The sequence below is a fragment of the Phaethon aethereus genome (assembly GCF_964289735.1).
Source record: "Phaethon aethereus genome assembly, chromosome: 25".
Taxonomy (NCBI): domain Eukaryota; kingdom Metazoa; phylum Chordata; class Aves; order Phaethontiformes; family Phaethontidae; genus Phaethon; species Phaethon aethereus.
The window spans coordinates 2,020,067-2,033,801 of NC_138601.1; the positions used below are offsets into that span (position 1 = coordinate 2,020,067).

The window sequence follows — 13,735 nt, forward strand, 5'->3', positions numbered from 1 at the left end:
GCTGCCCCGGAGCGGTGAGTAGAGGACGGGAACGGGGCCGGGGCGCTGCGGCCGCGGCGGCGGCCGCGGCCGCAGCGCCCCGGCCTCGCTCCCGGCCCCGCTAAGGCCGTGTCGCGTCGTAGGTTCGTACCGGCCCTCCTATGAGGAGATGCTGCGCTTCTACAGCTACTACAAGCAGGCGACGGCGGGGCATTGCCAAGGCCCAAGGCCCGGCTTCTGGGACCCCATCGGCCGGTACAAGTGGTAAGGCCCGCCGGGGGGGACCCACTTCGAGTTCGGTCCGGACCCCTCCTTCCTGCCTCATGGCCGCCGTTGCCTGCAGGGATGCCTGGCACAGCCTGGGGAGAATGTCCAAGGAGGAGGCAATGGCGGCTTACGTGGCCGAGATGAAGAAGGTGGCCCAAAAGGTAATGGGGAAGGGGAGAGCGGGTGAGGTGCTCGGTGGTGCCCGTCACAAGCTTTGTCCCTCCCCAGGTCATTGACACGGTGCCCATGGATGAGACAACGGAGGAGATGTTTGGGTACTTTGAGCCACTCTACGAGGTGATCCATGACATGCCCCGCCCCCCCGAGGCCTTCTTCAAGAGAAAAGGGGGTGAGTGGGAGCCTCTGCACTCTGGCTGTGCCCAGCTCATCCCTCACCTCAGTGCCACAGTCCTCTCCTCTGGCACATCCCTCCTGCGCTGTTCCCTGCTTGCTTCTGCGCCAGTATGGCCATCACCACTGGGCTCTGCTCTTCCTCTTCTGCCGCTCCCTGAGGCGGGGGACAGGATGAACGCACTACATCCCATCTGGCTCCCCAGCCATGGTGCAGCCACTGATGAGGTTCTTGTTTGGGCACCACTAGACAGGTGTCTCTTCAAGTGATGCAGGTGTTCCTTCAGCCTGGCCTTTCTGTCTGCAAAAGTTTGAGGCGAGAACTTGAGATTTGGCTCGCAAAAGGCCCTTGGCCTGAATCCCTGTACACAGTGGAGCAGAGGATCAGCTCCCATGGAGTGTTGCGGCAGGGAGGCTGAGCTTTCTCTTGACGCTGGCCCACCTGCGGGCAGGGCAGGCTGTGTACAGGGACTGCAGGTCATCTGATGTAAACATCTGGATAGGCCAGCCAGTTTTTGCAGCAGAGTGCATGTGGAGAAACTGGCGTTGAGAAACGGGATTATTGGGACCGCCTTGCTCTAGAGAAGCATCCTTCCCGGCCCTTTCCATGCCTGTGGCTGCCGCCTCATGCTGGGAGGTGGCTGGGGACCTGTCCCACCCCCGCAGCAGGACAGTCCTCGGTGTATCTGACTTGTGAGAAGCATCCAAGGGAGCAAGAGGCTGGACACTGTGGTTCAGAAAGGTGTCGGCTATTGCAGAGCAAACCTGCCGGCTGCACATCTGGAGGTTTGGCTGTGCCACATCTCCAGCAAGTCTGGAGTCAGATGAGCTTTCAGGGTATATTCACAGCAGGTGTGTAAACTGTCAGTGCTTTGCTGATGTTGGGAGAGTGCTGACAAATAGACTCGCTCCCCGCCTGTCACCAGGCATCTGTCCTGTGCCTGATGGCTACTGTCACCCCCTGCTTCCAACAAGGATGCTGGAAACACATTGCCTGTAGGCTTGGCCTCAGGATGGCTGCTCCTTCCCATGGTACCCAGCTCTTTTTGTTCTCCATTTTGATGCTGAATCCCTTTAAAAGGCAAATAGACTTTAATTTTTCTTTGGAACATAAAAACTGGGTCTAAACTCCTTGTCATTACCCACCTGGGAGTGTCATCCTGCACTACTGTCACTTATGAAGGACGCTGTGTCACTTAAATCTTAACCTGGTAGCATCTGCAGAGTGAATGAGCCCAAGGTGCTTGAAACAGTGGTTTAAACTGCTGAACTTCTTAAGCTGTTGAGTCATTTGTGTTAAAGGTTCTCAAATCCGCCGTCAGATTTTGTGTGACTGCAGCTTTTGTTACCAATAATCCAGAGGAAAAAGGTGATTTCAGATGCTGCGGTGGGTGAGAATGGAGCGTGGCAGGCGTGAGGCCCTCTGCAGCTGCAGAGCTTTTGGGGGACAGAGGTGCTGCACGGGGGGAGTCTGAACAGGTTTGCTTTTGTTTGTTTACAAAGTCAACACACTGTAAAGTGGCATTTGGAACACAAATTGTGAACGGTTCAGGATCCCAACAAATCTCCAGTCAGCGGAGCTTTCACCAGCGCCTTGTATGCATAGGCCAAGATTCTGAAGCGAACAGGAGCCGACAATTAAGCTCGTATTGCACGGGCCTGTTTCTGCTCTGCCAGCCCCGTGGGTGCAGGGGGGCTGGTGTTGGAGCCAGGCAGTGATATGTGAGGTGACAGGACCTTGCCTGTGCCCACCTACCCCTTGGGGCAGGCTCAGGGGCCACAGCACACACGCTGAGAAGAGTTTTGGGGACAGGGACAATCCCTGAGCTGATCAGCCCTGGTGCTAACTCCTCTGTGAGGTAGGGGCTGCCCTCATCCCTCCTGAGAGGGTTCAGTCACCTGAGTGGGGCTCTGGGTGGGTCCCACAGCCAGGTGAAGGCAGGTCGGCAATGGTGGAGATGTGCGGACAAGGCATAGGTAGGGCAACGTTGCCACATGCCTGCCTGGCCAGGAGCAGGGAGCAAAGTCCCGGGGGCCACCAGAAATGTGGCTGGGCTAAACCCCGCGGGCTTTGCGGGTTTGGGGGGGGCTGGATCACTGGGCAGGCACTGCCCTGGGCCCTCTCTGGCATGCTGCTGCCTGCTGAAGGCCCTTGCAGGCGATGGCAGCATGCGCTGTCTAGGCAAGGCTCTCCCTGGCCAGCGCTTCTCACATTGGGCTCTGTTCGTTACCGTGCGTGCACCCATGCCCTGCCAGGGATGGTGGCTGTCAGCCGTCCGTGTTTGCCAGATGTTGGCCAGTGCTGATCCCTCTGCCTGCTGCCGCAGAGGCTCAGGGTACAGGGACTCCCCTGCCACCCCTGGGTGAGCGAGATGGTCTGCATGGGGTAGACCCTGCTGATGGGTTGAGTTTGCATTGATTCCTGGCTACCAGCAAACGCAGCCAGCCCCTCTGTGCATGGCCAGAGGCTGCCGGCCCGCCCGGCAGGAGGGGGGCCCCGAGTCCGCGTTTCCCCCAGCCGTGCTGGCAGGGAAGCAGTGCTGAGCCTAGCCTGCAGAGAGCTTGTGCTGCGACGATCCTCCGCAACGCTTTAATCCTCCTCTGCCCCTTCCCCTCCATGCAGGCAGTCAGGAGCAGACAGATGACCCCAGCCAGGACAACCCAGTGAGCAGCCCGTCTCCAGACCACACTGAAGACACCCTGCCCGGGCAGCATGCGCCAGGTGGGTCTCCTTGGTGTGGCCAGCACCCAGCAGAGACCCTGCGGAGAAGGCACTGGGGAGGGCACTGGGCTTCCGTGCACCTGCAGAGCTGTTGGCTTCAGACATGGCTGGTCCAACCCAGCCAGTGTTTCAGGCATTGCCCAAGTCATGGCGAGCTGGAGCGTTTCGTGGGCCCAGCTCTCAGTGCCGTTCTCGATGCCACGGTAACCTTGGGTGTGTTGGTTTGACTCTGTGTTGCTCTTACTGTGCAAAGGGGCCTGATTCTGCTAAACCACAGTGGGAAGGTGAGGGTGGGGTGAGCTGTGCTCCTGTGGACTGGGAAAACGTTGCTCTGGAAGGTCCATGTTCCAGGAGAGGATGTCCTCCCTCGGCTCAAGCCAAGGTCACGCAGCGCTGCGATGCTGAGCGTCGGCCCTCCCTGCCTGTGCGTGGCTAACGCCTTGGTCCTGGTGTTTCTTGTACAGCCCCTTGCGCACTCATCCACCCTCCCACCTCCAGGTGCCTCCCTCGAGGGCACGCGCGGCTCTCCAGGCCTCTTGCATTGCCCGGGGTTGGGTAGGGGGCTCTGGGGAGGCATTCCTCCCACTGCCAGCCCGGCCCTCCCCCGAGGAGCATATACGGTCGCCAAGTGAGCGCCTGCATCCAGGCCGTGCCCATCCTCCAGCGCCTGGGCTGCCAGCATGTGGGGAACTGGGCAGCATCCCTGCCTGCGTGGCAGGGCACGCTGTCACTCCGGTGGCAGTTGCCATTGTGCGAACACTACCTGCTCCCTGCCAGAGCAGCCGGGGCTGTGGATCCCGCTGGAGGGGCTCCCCACCGCCCTGGGGTTTTGGCTGGCTGCTGTGGCAGCCCTCTTCCCAGGCGGGAGCAGCATGTGGGCAGAGGAACCTGCCCTAAAATGGCACCATGTCGTGGCATGCCTGCCCGTGAGCTGGGCTCTGTGACACCATGGGCAGGAGAAGCGGGGAATTTGGTTCTTGGATTCATGACCATGATCCAGGGAGTGGTAACAGAGATGGTTTCTTCCCCCTCCGTGCCTCAGTTTCCTTCTCCTGCCTCACCTCATGCACACGGACGCTGCCTTCCTGCCTGCTTGCAGACTTGTTGCCTCGCGGCTGTGCTGAGCTTCTGCTGCCCTTTGGACATGGCCCAAACGCCTCTCTGCCCCGCCGGCACTGCCCGGGCTGGGCCGTGTGCTTCCCTTCCAGGAGGTGGGCTGGCTCCTGCCGCCGAGGCGCTTGAGGGTAGCCAGGTGACCAGTGACTCCGAGGGGGATGTATACAGCGATACCCTGGAGCAGATGGAGCCTGAGCAGGTAACGGAAGGCTGGGAAGCGCTGGGGTGAGCCGAAATGCCACGGAGGCTTTGCCTGCTTCCAGCCCTGCCCTGCCTGCTGTGTGCAGGCAGATCTCTCTGTATTGTCAGCTACCCCAGCTCCGCGCACCACCATGGCACTGCCACGCCGCCGTGCGGCACAGCCATCCTGGGAGCCTAGTAAGACTCCCAAAACCTACAGGGCCACCTGGGTGCACCCTTCTGTGCTTTGTGTCTTTCTTGGAGCCTGGTCCCCATCACCGAGGGGAGGCTGAGGAGCCCTCGCACCCCAGCACCACCCACAGCCCCCCCATTCCTGCGGTGTGGCTCCGGTGGGGCACTGGTGGGCTGCAGGGGCTGAGCAAGGCCAGTAGCCCCAAGCAGGGCTGGTGCAGGCACCTTGCCTGCACCCCTGCCACTTGCTCCCTGCTACCAGGCAGCTCGGCTGCCACTGGCAGCGTTCAGCACTTGAGGTGCTACGGCAAGGTTCGGCGGATCCGGTGGGCAGGAGGGAGGAAGCTGCCTGGCTGCCTGGCTTCTCCCTGGAGCTCTTTCGCGATCTTGAGCCTGGGCACCTTACTTCGCTCGGGGATTCTGCTCTGCCACCTCCCAAACCACATGCTAACTGGTGTTGCCAGTGGGATTCGGCTTCCCTCAACCCCATGTGCTCTCCACCACAAAAAACACCACCATGGGGCAGGGGGAGAGACACCACCACCACCCCGGCATCGCCTGCCTTGCCTGCCGTGCTCCCGCAGCCCCTGGGGAGGGGAGCGGGGGTCTCAGGGCCCTTCTTCTCTCCCCTCGCACAGGCTGGGCAGCCGCTGGGTCTCTCCCCGAACGGTGTCCAAGCTGGGCCTGAGCCCCCAATGCCCCACGGCGCTGGGCAGGGAGAGTGGGGTGAAGGCAGAAGACTAGAGGGGAGGAGCAGTGCTGGCCTCGCAGCCCTTGGCTCCGAGAGAGGTGGGTGCAGCGTTTGGCTCCTGCGCGCCTTCCCGCTGCTCCCTCCCCACCTCCCGCTAAGGGAGGGCCAGACGCTGGGGGGCTGTGTGGGGGCTGAGAGGTGAGGGCTGTGACCACCGACAGGGAACAGTTTGGCTCCAGCACCCAGGGGTGGCTCGTTCGCTAGCCGCAAGGCATCCTGAGCATCCCCCCTCTTCACCCCTTGGTCCCCAGGCAGTTCGGTGTCTTTACCCCTCTAGGACACATCCCCTGCATTGCGTGATCCTGCAGTGGTGCTAAAAGGCCGAAATTTGAGGAATGCTCGGCAGGGGAGCAGGGAGTGCGGATCCCCATGGATCCCCGCTGCCAGCGTCTCTGCCCGGTGGCTTTGGCTGTGGGTGAAGCTGGTCCCGGGGATACGCTGCTCCTGCAGTACCACTCACCTAAGGCCACCGCTGCTGCTGCTGGCGTTTGGGGAGAGCTGGTCCCTGAGCTGTGCCACTGCAGAGGGGGGACAAAGAGCCTCCTGCCAACCTCTGCGGCTCTCCCCGGACACATCCCGGGAGCCTTCTGCTCCAGGGTGGCATTGCCACCCTCAGCCGTGGGACGGCAGGGCGCTGCTGCCTCACCGGGGCACAGCCCACCCGTCTCACCCTTACCCTTCCCCTGTTAATGTTTCCGCAAACCCTCCCCGGCTGCTTGACCTTGGGAGTTAACTTGTAACGAGGCCGATAAAGCCGGGCCGGGCTGTCCCCCGGGCTGCGGAGCGCACGGGGGCTGGCAGCGAGCCCCTGCCTGTCTCCCCCTCGCAGCGCGGATTATCTGGGTGTTTGCCGGGCTGCAGCCAGGCGGGCTTGGGGCCTTCACTGAGCCCGAGGGCCTGGCAGAGACGCAGCCGCGCAGGCAAGGCATCCTGCCTGGCGTCTGGCGTCCCGCCTTCACCGCGTGAGGCGAGGTGACCCATGTGCACCGCTGCAGCCGCCGCGTCAGTGGGCTGGCGGTCACCCGCTGCCACCACCACTGCGCTGGAGGGACTCGGTGGCCCACATCCCCAGGGACAGGCCCAGTGCCCAGGTCTGCCTGGAGCAGCCATGGCACAGGCAGAGCTGTCAGCCTGCGGGCAGCCCACGGTGCAGTACGGGCACCCGCTGAGATCCGTCGCTCACTGTTGGGGGACAGCGCAGAGTGGGATGTGTCAGCCCTGGGGGTCCTCAGGGAGCGTGAGGCGGAGCTGAGCCTGCCCTGCCCGATCCGGACGGGCAGCACTGCCACGTGGGCTGCATGCCTGCCCTGCCATCTCTGAGCAGCACCCATCTTTGCACTCCGCAGATCTCCAGCTCACGGGGGAAGAGCAGGACGCCGGGAGCACCCCCAGGCTCGCCCAGGGACTGCCGGCGGAGCTGGACGCCCAGATAGCCAGCACTGTCCGAGCACTGCAAGACGACATGCGGCGAGTGCTGGAGCGCCTGAGCGAGCTGGAGATGCTCACCTCTGCGCAGGTACACGCCGTGCCATGTGGGGAGCCACTGCACGCCAACGGTGGATGGCAGGGCCACGATGCCCACGCTGGTGTATGCCAGGACAGCAGGGCTTGGCTCCAGTCCCTGCAAACAGGCAGCCCCGGGTGGCCCAGGTCCCGAGAGACCTCGGGTTTGGTGACACATCCCAGCAGGGTGGAGGCTGGTGCTACTCTGATCCACCCCAGGGTGCAGGCAGGGAGCCACAGTGCAGGCAGGGAGCCACGGTGCAGGCAGGGAGCCGCTGCCCCCGTCATTACCATTGCCGCTGGGGTCCAGGCCGGCTGACCTGTCTGGATCCCTCACAGGAGCCCTGAGCGGGCTCCCTTCTCCCCGTTCCTTTCCTTTTGTGGGGACATGGGGGCTGGAAGGGGGGTGCCCAGCCCTGCCTGCACCCCAAAACCTCTCCTGTCTTGCAGGGGGATGCAGCTGGGACCAACGGTAGCCAGCCTCTTGCTCTGCAGGTGAGTTGGAGTTCGAGGTGGCACTACATGGTGGCCCTGCCACCCCATGCCTGCCCCCTGCGAGGGGCCTAGCTGCCCCACACCCCACGGGGGCCTGGAGACACAGCGTGGGGGACAGGTCGGGGAAGGGTTCCTCAGCTGGGGAGCAGGAGACATCCCTGGGGATGCGTCCCCAGCATCCAGACACCAGGGACAACAGTTCTGACACAAGATCTCTGCAGGATGACAGATGTGACAAGGACTGTTGGGCCGTGACAGTGGTCTGCCTCCACCCACCTGTCAGCGGAGGGCTGGGGGGGGATGTTTGGTCACACCGGTGACGCCTTTGTCCCCCTCCCCATGCCACCTCTCTCTGTCCCCTCACCAGGCAGCGTCCCCGTGGCCCCTGACCGTCTCCCCACGCACCCTGCTCTTCCTCGTCGCCTGGCCCTTCATCACCCAGTGGCTCCTGCGCCGCTGGCAGGGCGGGAAGAGGTGACCGCTGCATCTGCACCGCCACCGCAATGGGGTGCGGGATGGTCCTGTCGGGCTGCCACCACCCCTCCTTCCCCATCCTGCTTGGCACCACCTGGGGAAGCGCCACGGGATCTACGAGAGAATTGCCTCACCCAGCCACGGGGTCTCCTGCGGGCCAGGACCCCAGCCCTGAGGGAAGGGGAGCCACCGCACGCCGACAATTGCCACTGTCACTCTCAGGGTCTCACCAGCACCGCCGGGATGGCAAAGGGACCGGCCATCCACGGGGAGTGGGGTGTGGGATCGCTCCTGTGCCCCAAAACGGGATCCCGGGGGATCCTGTTGCTACCGCGCACAGATGGACCGACTGCCCGCCGGCACCGCGGCCCCGGCTCTGGGCAGGCGGCAGGGGATGGCCACCGTCCCCGTTCCCCGGGACCGGTTCCATGAAGTGCTTGAACGTCTGAACCTGCCTGAATTAAAGTTGCCTTTCCGGCCCAGCCCCGGCTACCTGCTGCCCTGCCGCGGCGAGGGGACAGACGGGCGCCGCCGGGGCCGCCCCGCTCCGGCCTGGCCACCCCGCCGTGCCCGCAGCGGGGCACGGTGGCAGCTGCCTGGCCCCGGCCCCGGCCCTGCCGAGACCCCGGCCTCTGCTCCCACGCCGGCTCCCGGCCCCACCCCTGGGCTCCCCAGCTCCACGCCACGCGGGTGGCGGTGGGCAGCTGCCGGCAGCCGGCGCAGGGGGGGGCCGGATCCCGCAGGCCGTGGCCGCTGCTGGCAGCACCTCCTGCCCCGCTTTGGGGGGCGCGGCGGCTGCACCGGGTCCCGCAGGGGACCCACCGCCCGGGGAGGCTGTTGGGGACACCCGGAGCCCCCGCGGCCGGGGTTGGCCAGGGCCCCCCCGCGCTGCTGTCACAGAGGGTGACACAGCCTCCCCCTCCCCCCGGTGGGCTGTCCCCCACCCCCTTGGCCACGGAGCCCTCGTGGGCTGGCACACCGCGTCCGTGGGTCCCCGGGCTGTGTGTCCCACAGGGTGCCCCTCCCCATAGTCCCCCCCAGCCATGTTCCTCCCCCAGCCACGGATCCCCCACAGCCCCCCCAGGGTCGAGGGTCCCCCAGGGCTGCTCCCCCCCATGACTCCCCCATAGCCCAGCCTCGCCCCCGGCCGTGGGGCCCCAGGGGCCGTGGCGGGGCGACATCGCCACTGTGGGGGTGGAAGGACCAAGGCCTGGGCCGCACTGCCTCCCCTCCCCCCCAGACTCCCTCCCCCCCAGGCGCCCAGGAGCGCAGCTCTGCGCCGCCCCTGAAAAAAGGGACGCGGTGCCTTTAAGGAGGGACTTCTTTCCGCTCAGGTTTGTTTACATCTTCCTCCGCGCGGCTCCAGCAGCTGCAGCACCCAGAGCAGCCCCGAGATTCTTCCGCCCGCCCCCTCACCCTGCAGCCCCGACGCTCCCTATCCCCTCCTGGACCCTCCCCGCCGCCCGGCCCGTTACAGCCCCGTCGGCCTGGGGCCAGGCCGCGGCCGGGGCGGGGGAGTCGCAGCACAGCCCGACGGCCCCTCCGCGGCGCGGGGACTCCTTTCGGGCCGCCCCACGGGCTCGCCGGGGGGGGGGCGGGGGCGCTGCCCTCGGCGCGGCCCTGAAGGTCGCGGGACGCGCGCGGCCCCGCGCGCGGGGGCTCCCCTCCGCGCGTGGTACGGCCCGTTTCCGCCCCCGCCCCCGGGATTGGTGGTGCCGCGCGCGAGTGACGTCCAGCGCGGCCAATCGCGAGCCCCCTGTTGCGGCGGCCAGGGGGCGGGCCCCGGCGGGCGGGCTCGCCCTCTGCGCCCGCCAATTGGCCGCGGGGCGGTACCGCCCGCGTGCGGTGAGCCGTAGTGGCGGCGGCGGGCGCGCGGCGGGGGCGGGGCACTGCGGGTCCCGGCGTGCCGCGGGGCGGGGCGGGCAGCGCGCCTGCGCGGGGCGGGGCGGGGCGCGCGCGGCTACATAAGGCGGGGCAGCGGGCGGGGGACGGCAGTCGGAGCAGGCGGCGGCGGCGGCGGGTGGCAGCAGCGCGGGGTGGGGCGCGGTGGGAGGCGGCGGCAGGCGGTGGCGCGTGCCATGCGCGCGGGGGGGCGGGCCCGGCGGCGTTAACCCCTCGGCGACCGGCGGCGGTGACCCCCGGGGCCTCGGCCCCGCGCCATGGCCCCGGCGGCCTGAGGGGAAGGAAGGGCGGCGGGCGGCGGCCCCATGCGGCGCGGGTAGCGCCTGTCCCCGAGGGAGTGGAGCCGAGCGCCATGACTGACGCGGCCCCCGCCGAGCCGGGCCTGGAGCCCCAGCGCGAACCGGAGCCCGGCTGCGAGCCTGAGCCGCGGCCGGAGCCGCAGTCCCAGCCGGAGCCGGAGCCCGAGCGCGGCGACGCGCCGACGGCGGACGGCGAGGCCGGGCGGCTGCCGCCCCCCGGGGCGGAGGCAGCGACGGCGGAGGGCGCGGGCGGTGCCGAGGGGCGGCCGGCGGCGGGCGGAGCGGCGCGTCCTGGCCTGGGCCCGCGGTACCGGTCGTCGGTGGGTCGCACCGAGGAGTGGCCGGTGAAGAAGAAGCACCGGCGGCGGCCGTCGAAGAAGAAGCGGCGCTGGAAGCCCTACTCGAAGCTGAGCTGGGAGGAGAAGCAGCAGTTCGACGAGCGGCAGAGCCTCCGCGCTTCCCGGCTGCGCGCCGAGATGTTCGCCAAGGGGCAGCCGGTGGCTCCCTACAACACCACGCAGTTCCTGATGGAGGATCACGACCAGGAGGAGCCCGACCTGAAAACCGGCCTGTACCCGAGGCGAGCGGCCGCCAAGTCGGACGACACGAGCGAGGAGGATTTCCTGGAGGAGGCGGCGGAGGAGGACGGGGGCAGCGACGGGATGGGGGGGGACGGCAGCGAGTTTCTGCAGAGGGACTTCTCGGAGACCTACGAGCGGTACCATGTGGAGAGCCTGCAGAACATGAGCAAGCAGGAGCTGGTGAAGGAGTACCTGGAGCTGGAGAAGTGCCTCTCCCGCATGGAGGAGGAGAACAACCGGCTGCGGATGGAGAGCAAAAAGCACGGGGGGGAGGCGGCGGAGGCGGCCCGGGTGCGGCAGCTGGAGCTGGAGGTGGACAGGTTGCGAGCCGAGAACCTGCGGCTGCTGCGGGAGAGGGACCTGCCTAGGCAGGAGAAAGGCCCCTGCAAGCCGGGGGAGTGACGCTGGGGCGGGGGGGGGGGGCTTTTTACAGCGGGGGGCGCCGCGCCCGAGGCCGCGGGCACCGGCGCCGCCGACCCCTTTTAACGGGACCGAAGCGCCGCCGAGGGCTCCCGCGGCTCCGGACGGCGGGGGGGGGTGGGGCGGGGAGCGTATCGGTGATGCTGGGTTTATGATTTTATTTTATTTTTTGTCTTAAACCAAAAAAAAAAAAAAATTCCCCAGGAAAGCTGTAAATTGGCCAAAACTGACTATAAAAAAAATAATAGAGGTTCTAATAAATTTAATTACTTGTAACTGTAACGGTTTCGGTGTGGTTTCTAGAAAATATTCAGAATGGCATTCCGGGATGGAATACATTTTGAATCATTTTCATGATGGTGTAACTGGTCTGTGGCAGAATGCGATGAAAATCAGCTGTAATTCGCCACTTAACCCTTTTTGTTACACCCCCCCCTTACCCCCTTTTAAATTTGAGTCCTGTTCAATGAGCTGGAACAGTTAAAATTCCTGGAAGAGGGAAAATGTCTTAATATCGTTTGTATAATGGGCAGCACTTACGCCTCTCCGATGTATTAATAAGCTAAAGGAGATTCGTTTGCCTAAAGGCTCACTTAAACTTAACTCTGTTTCTTCCGGGTCTGTAGGAAGCTGGGTCAGTTAACTGAAATTGGGGCAAAAACTGCCTAAAAATGTACTTAAAGCTACAAGTTGGGGGGGGTGGAGGGTGAATAATAACCAACTTAAAAGTTTTGGAGCAGCCCAGGGAAAAGTTTTGGTAGTCAGCACTTGGCCTCTGAAATGGCTGACGAGGAGCTGAGTGCAATGGCTCAACCTCTCATTTCCCTGCTGCTGTACCTGAGTGGGGAAGGGAAAAAAGCAGAATCTCCAGGCAGCTCTAGGGTCTGCAGGTTTGTTTTTGGGGGGAGAACAGGTAAATTAAAGGGCAGAGTAATGGCGGGGGGGGTTCTGGCTGTGCTGTGGTGTAATCAAAGGACGTCAGGCTCAAAACTGGGAGTTAATCACACTTGTCCCTGGGGGAGCAGCCAGGGTAACCCCCTGGCTACAGCAGGGGAAAATGAGCATTTTCGATAAAAAACAGAGGGGCTGGCAGAGGAGGAGACAAAGGTTCCCCCCAACCCTGCTGGGGGGGCAGCACAGGCGGGTCCGTACAGCTTCAAGGGGGGTTAAGGCAGCTGCGGCCGAGGGACTCTGCTTCAACGATCAGGCCAGATTTTTAACCTGAGCCTCACAAAACCCAGTCTGCTCCAGAGCAATACACTGGCATTGGCAGGGAGGGGAAAAAAAGGAAACTACTCAAGGGCTACTTGCTCAAGAGCCTGGTAGCCACCCGCGCTCCCTTCCCCTCTGCCGGCTACTTGCTCAAGAGCCTGGTAGCCACCCGCGCTCCCTTCCCCTCTGCCATGACATCACTCAGCAGAGCCAGCGCATGGTGCGGCTGCGGAGGCAGGCACCGCCGCCCCGAGCCAGACCAGCAGCAAGGCATGGCGAGAGGTAACGAGTTAATCAGGATCTCGCAGGCCAGGAAGAGCAGCCCTGAACCCCCGAGTCCTCCTCGGTCATCCCGGGCACTTCTTTACAGCAGTTTATCTGCCCAAATGAGCAATTCCCTCTCCATATCTGTGCTGCCCGTGATTTTCTTCTGGGGCAGGACAGCCACAGGCACGTGTCTGACAGCACCAGCTCTAGCAGTGGGTGCTACACAAGTACGATTAAATGTGGTTCTTAGCAGCCGGTTAACATGAAAAACTTACTATCAGGAAGTAGTCAAACATAGCACAGCAGTTGTTAGAGTGATGGCCGTTACCACGTCCAGTGCACCCACAGGGTTTGCCCTCCATCTACTCATGCCAAACTTGTTCCATTTAACTCCTAGGAATAAATAATTTGATTTATCTGCAAATGCTTTCACAAATAGAGCTTTAAAACCCCCTGAAAGTACTGTAACGATCAACTCTCCAAACCTCTTTGACTCTGCCAACTCTTCCTACTTTATCCTGTTCTCTGTTTTAATGATGAGTCTTAATACGAACCAGGTTACCCCAATCCCTGCTTCAGGAGGAGTTTAAGAACAGCATGTCTCCTTGCAAAGGCTCATTCCAGCTCCTGCATCCAAACCTCCTGGCAGACACAGACCGACAGTACTCGGGGACCTTTGAGACCTCCAAGTGGATCAGTAACGATGGGGAGCTCGTCTGTGCTTTGCCTCTGTGGCCAAGGGGAGAGTTGACCCGCCTGAGCCTTCCCACGAGCTCTGGAGCTGGGCTCGGAGCCGGTCCGGAGGAGATGAGCTCAACTGCAGCTCAGCTGTTTGAGAGGAACAAATAAAATCTTAGAGATCGCCAGAGATAAAGGTGCCCAGCACTGGCTGTGATGTGGTATCAAAGGGCAGCAATTAGTCCCTCCCGACAAGAAGGCAGCGTGCTGTCTTAACTAGTTGAGGGCAAGTACCTCCCTGGAGGGCAAGGCAGCCACACCTGCCAAAACTTTGAAGCACATCCCT

The 13,735-nt window shown here is 63.7% G+C and overlaps 2 protein-coding genes across 2 annotated transcripts; both read left to right on the forward strand.

Moving 5' to 3' along the window:
* Nucleotides 1-332: 332 nt before the first annotated feature.
* ACBD4 (acyl-CoA binding domain containing 4) lies at nt 333-8,164 on the forward strand. The gene is made up of 8 exons (XM_082010745.1): nt 333-407; nt 475-599; nt 3,225-3,319; nt 4,528-4,634; nt 5,446-5,596; nt 6,905-7,074; nt 7,512-7,556; nt 7,924-8,164. Exons 1-8 carry the CDS (start codon nt 348-350, stop codon nt 8,032-8,034), a joined length of 864 nt encoding a protein of 287 aa, XP_081866871.1. The 5' UTR covers nt 333-347; the 3' UTR covers nt 8,035-8,164.
* A 2,050-nt stretch (nt 8,165-10,214) lies between these two features.
* Nucleotides 10,215-11,398, forward strand: HEXIM1 (HEXIM P-TEFb complex subunit 1). The gene has a single exon (XM_082010780.1). It carries the CDS (start codon nt 10,285-10,287, stop codon nt 11,212-11,214), a length of 930 nt encoding a protein of 309 aa, XP_081866906.1. The 5' UTR covers nt 10,215-10,284; the 3' UTR covers nt 11,215-11,398.
* The last annotated feature ends 2,337 nt before the right edge of the window (nt 11,399-13,735 follow it).

Coding starts and splice junctions, on each gene's coding strand:
- ACBD4 (XM_082010745.1), top strand. CDS start 348: ATGTCCAAGGAGGAGGCAATGGCGGCTTACGTGGCCGAGATGAAGAAG. Junction 4,635..5,445: donor AGCAGATGGAGCCTGAGCAG/GTAACGGAAGGC, acceptor CCCCTCGCACAG/GCTGGGCAGCCGCTGGGTCT. Junction 5,597..6,904: donor AGCCCTTGGCTCCGAGAGAG/GTGGGTGCAGCG, acceptor TGCACTCCGCAG/ATCTCCAGCTCACGGGGGAA.
- HEXIM1 (XM_082010780.1), top strand. CDS start 10,285: ATGACTGACGCGGCCCCCGCCGAGCCGGGCCTGGAGCCCCAGCGCGAA.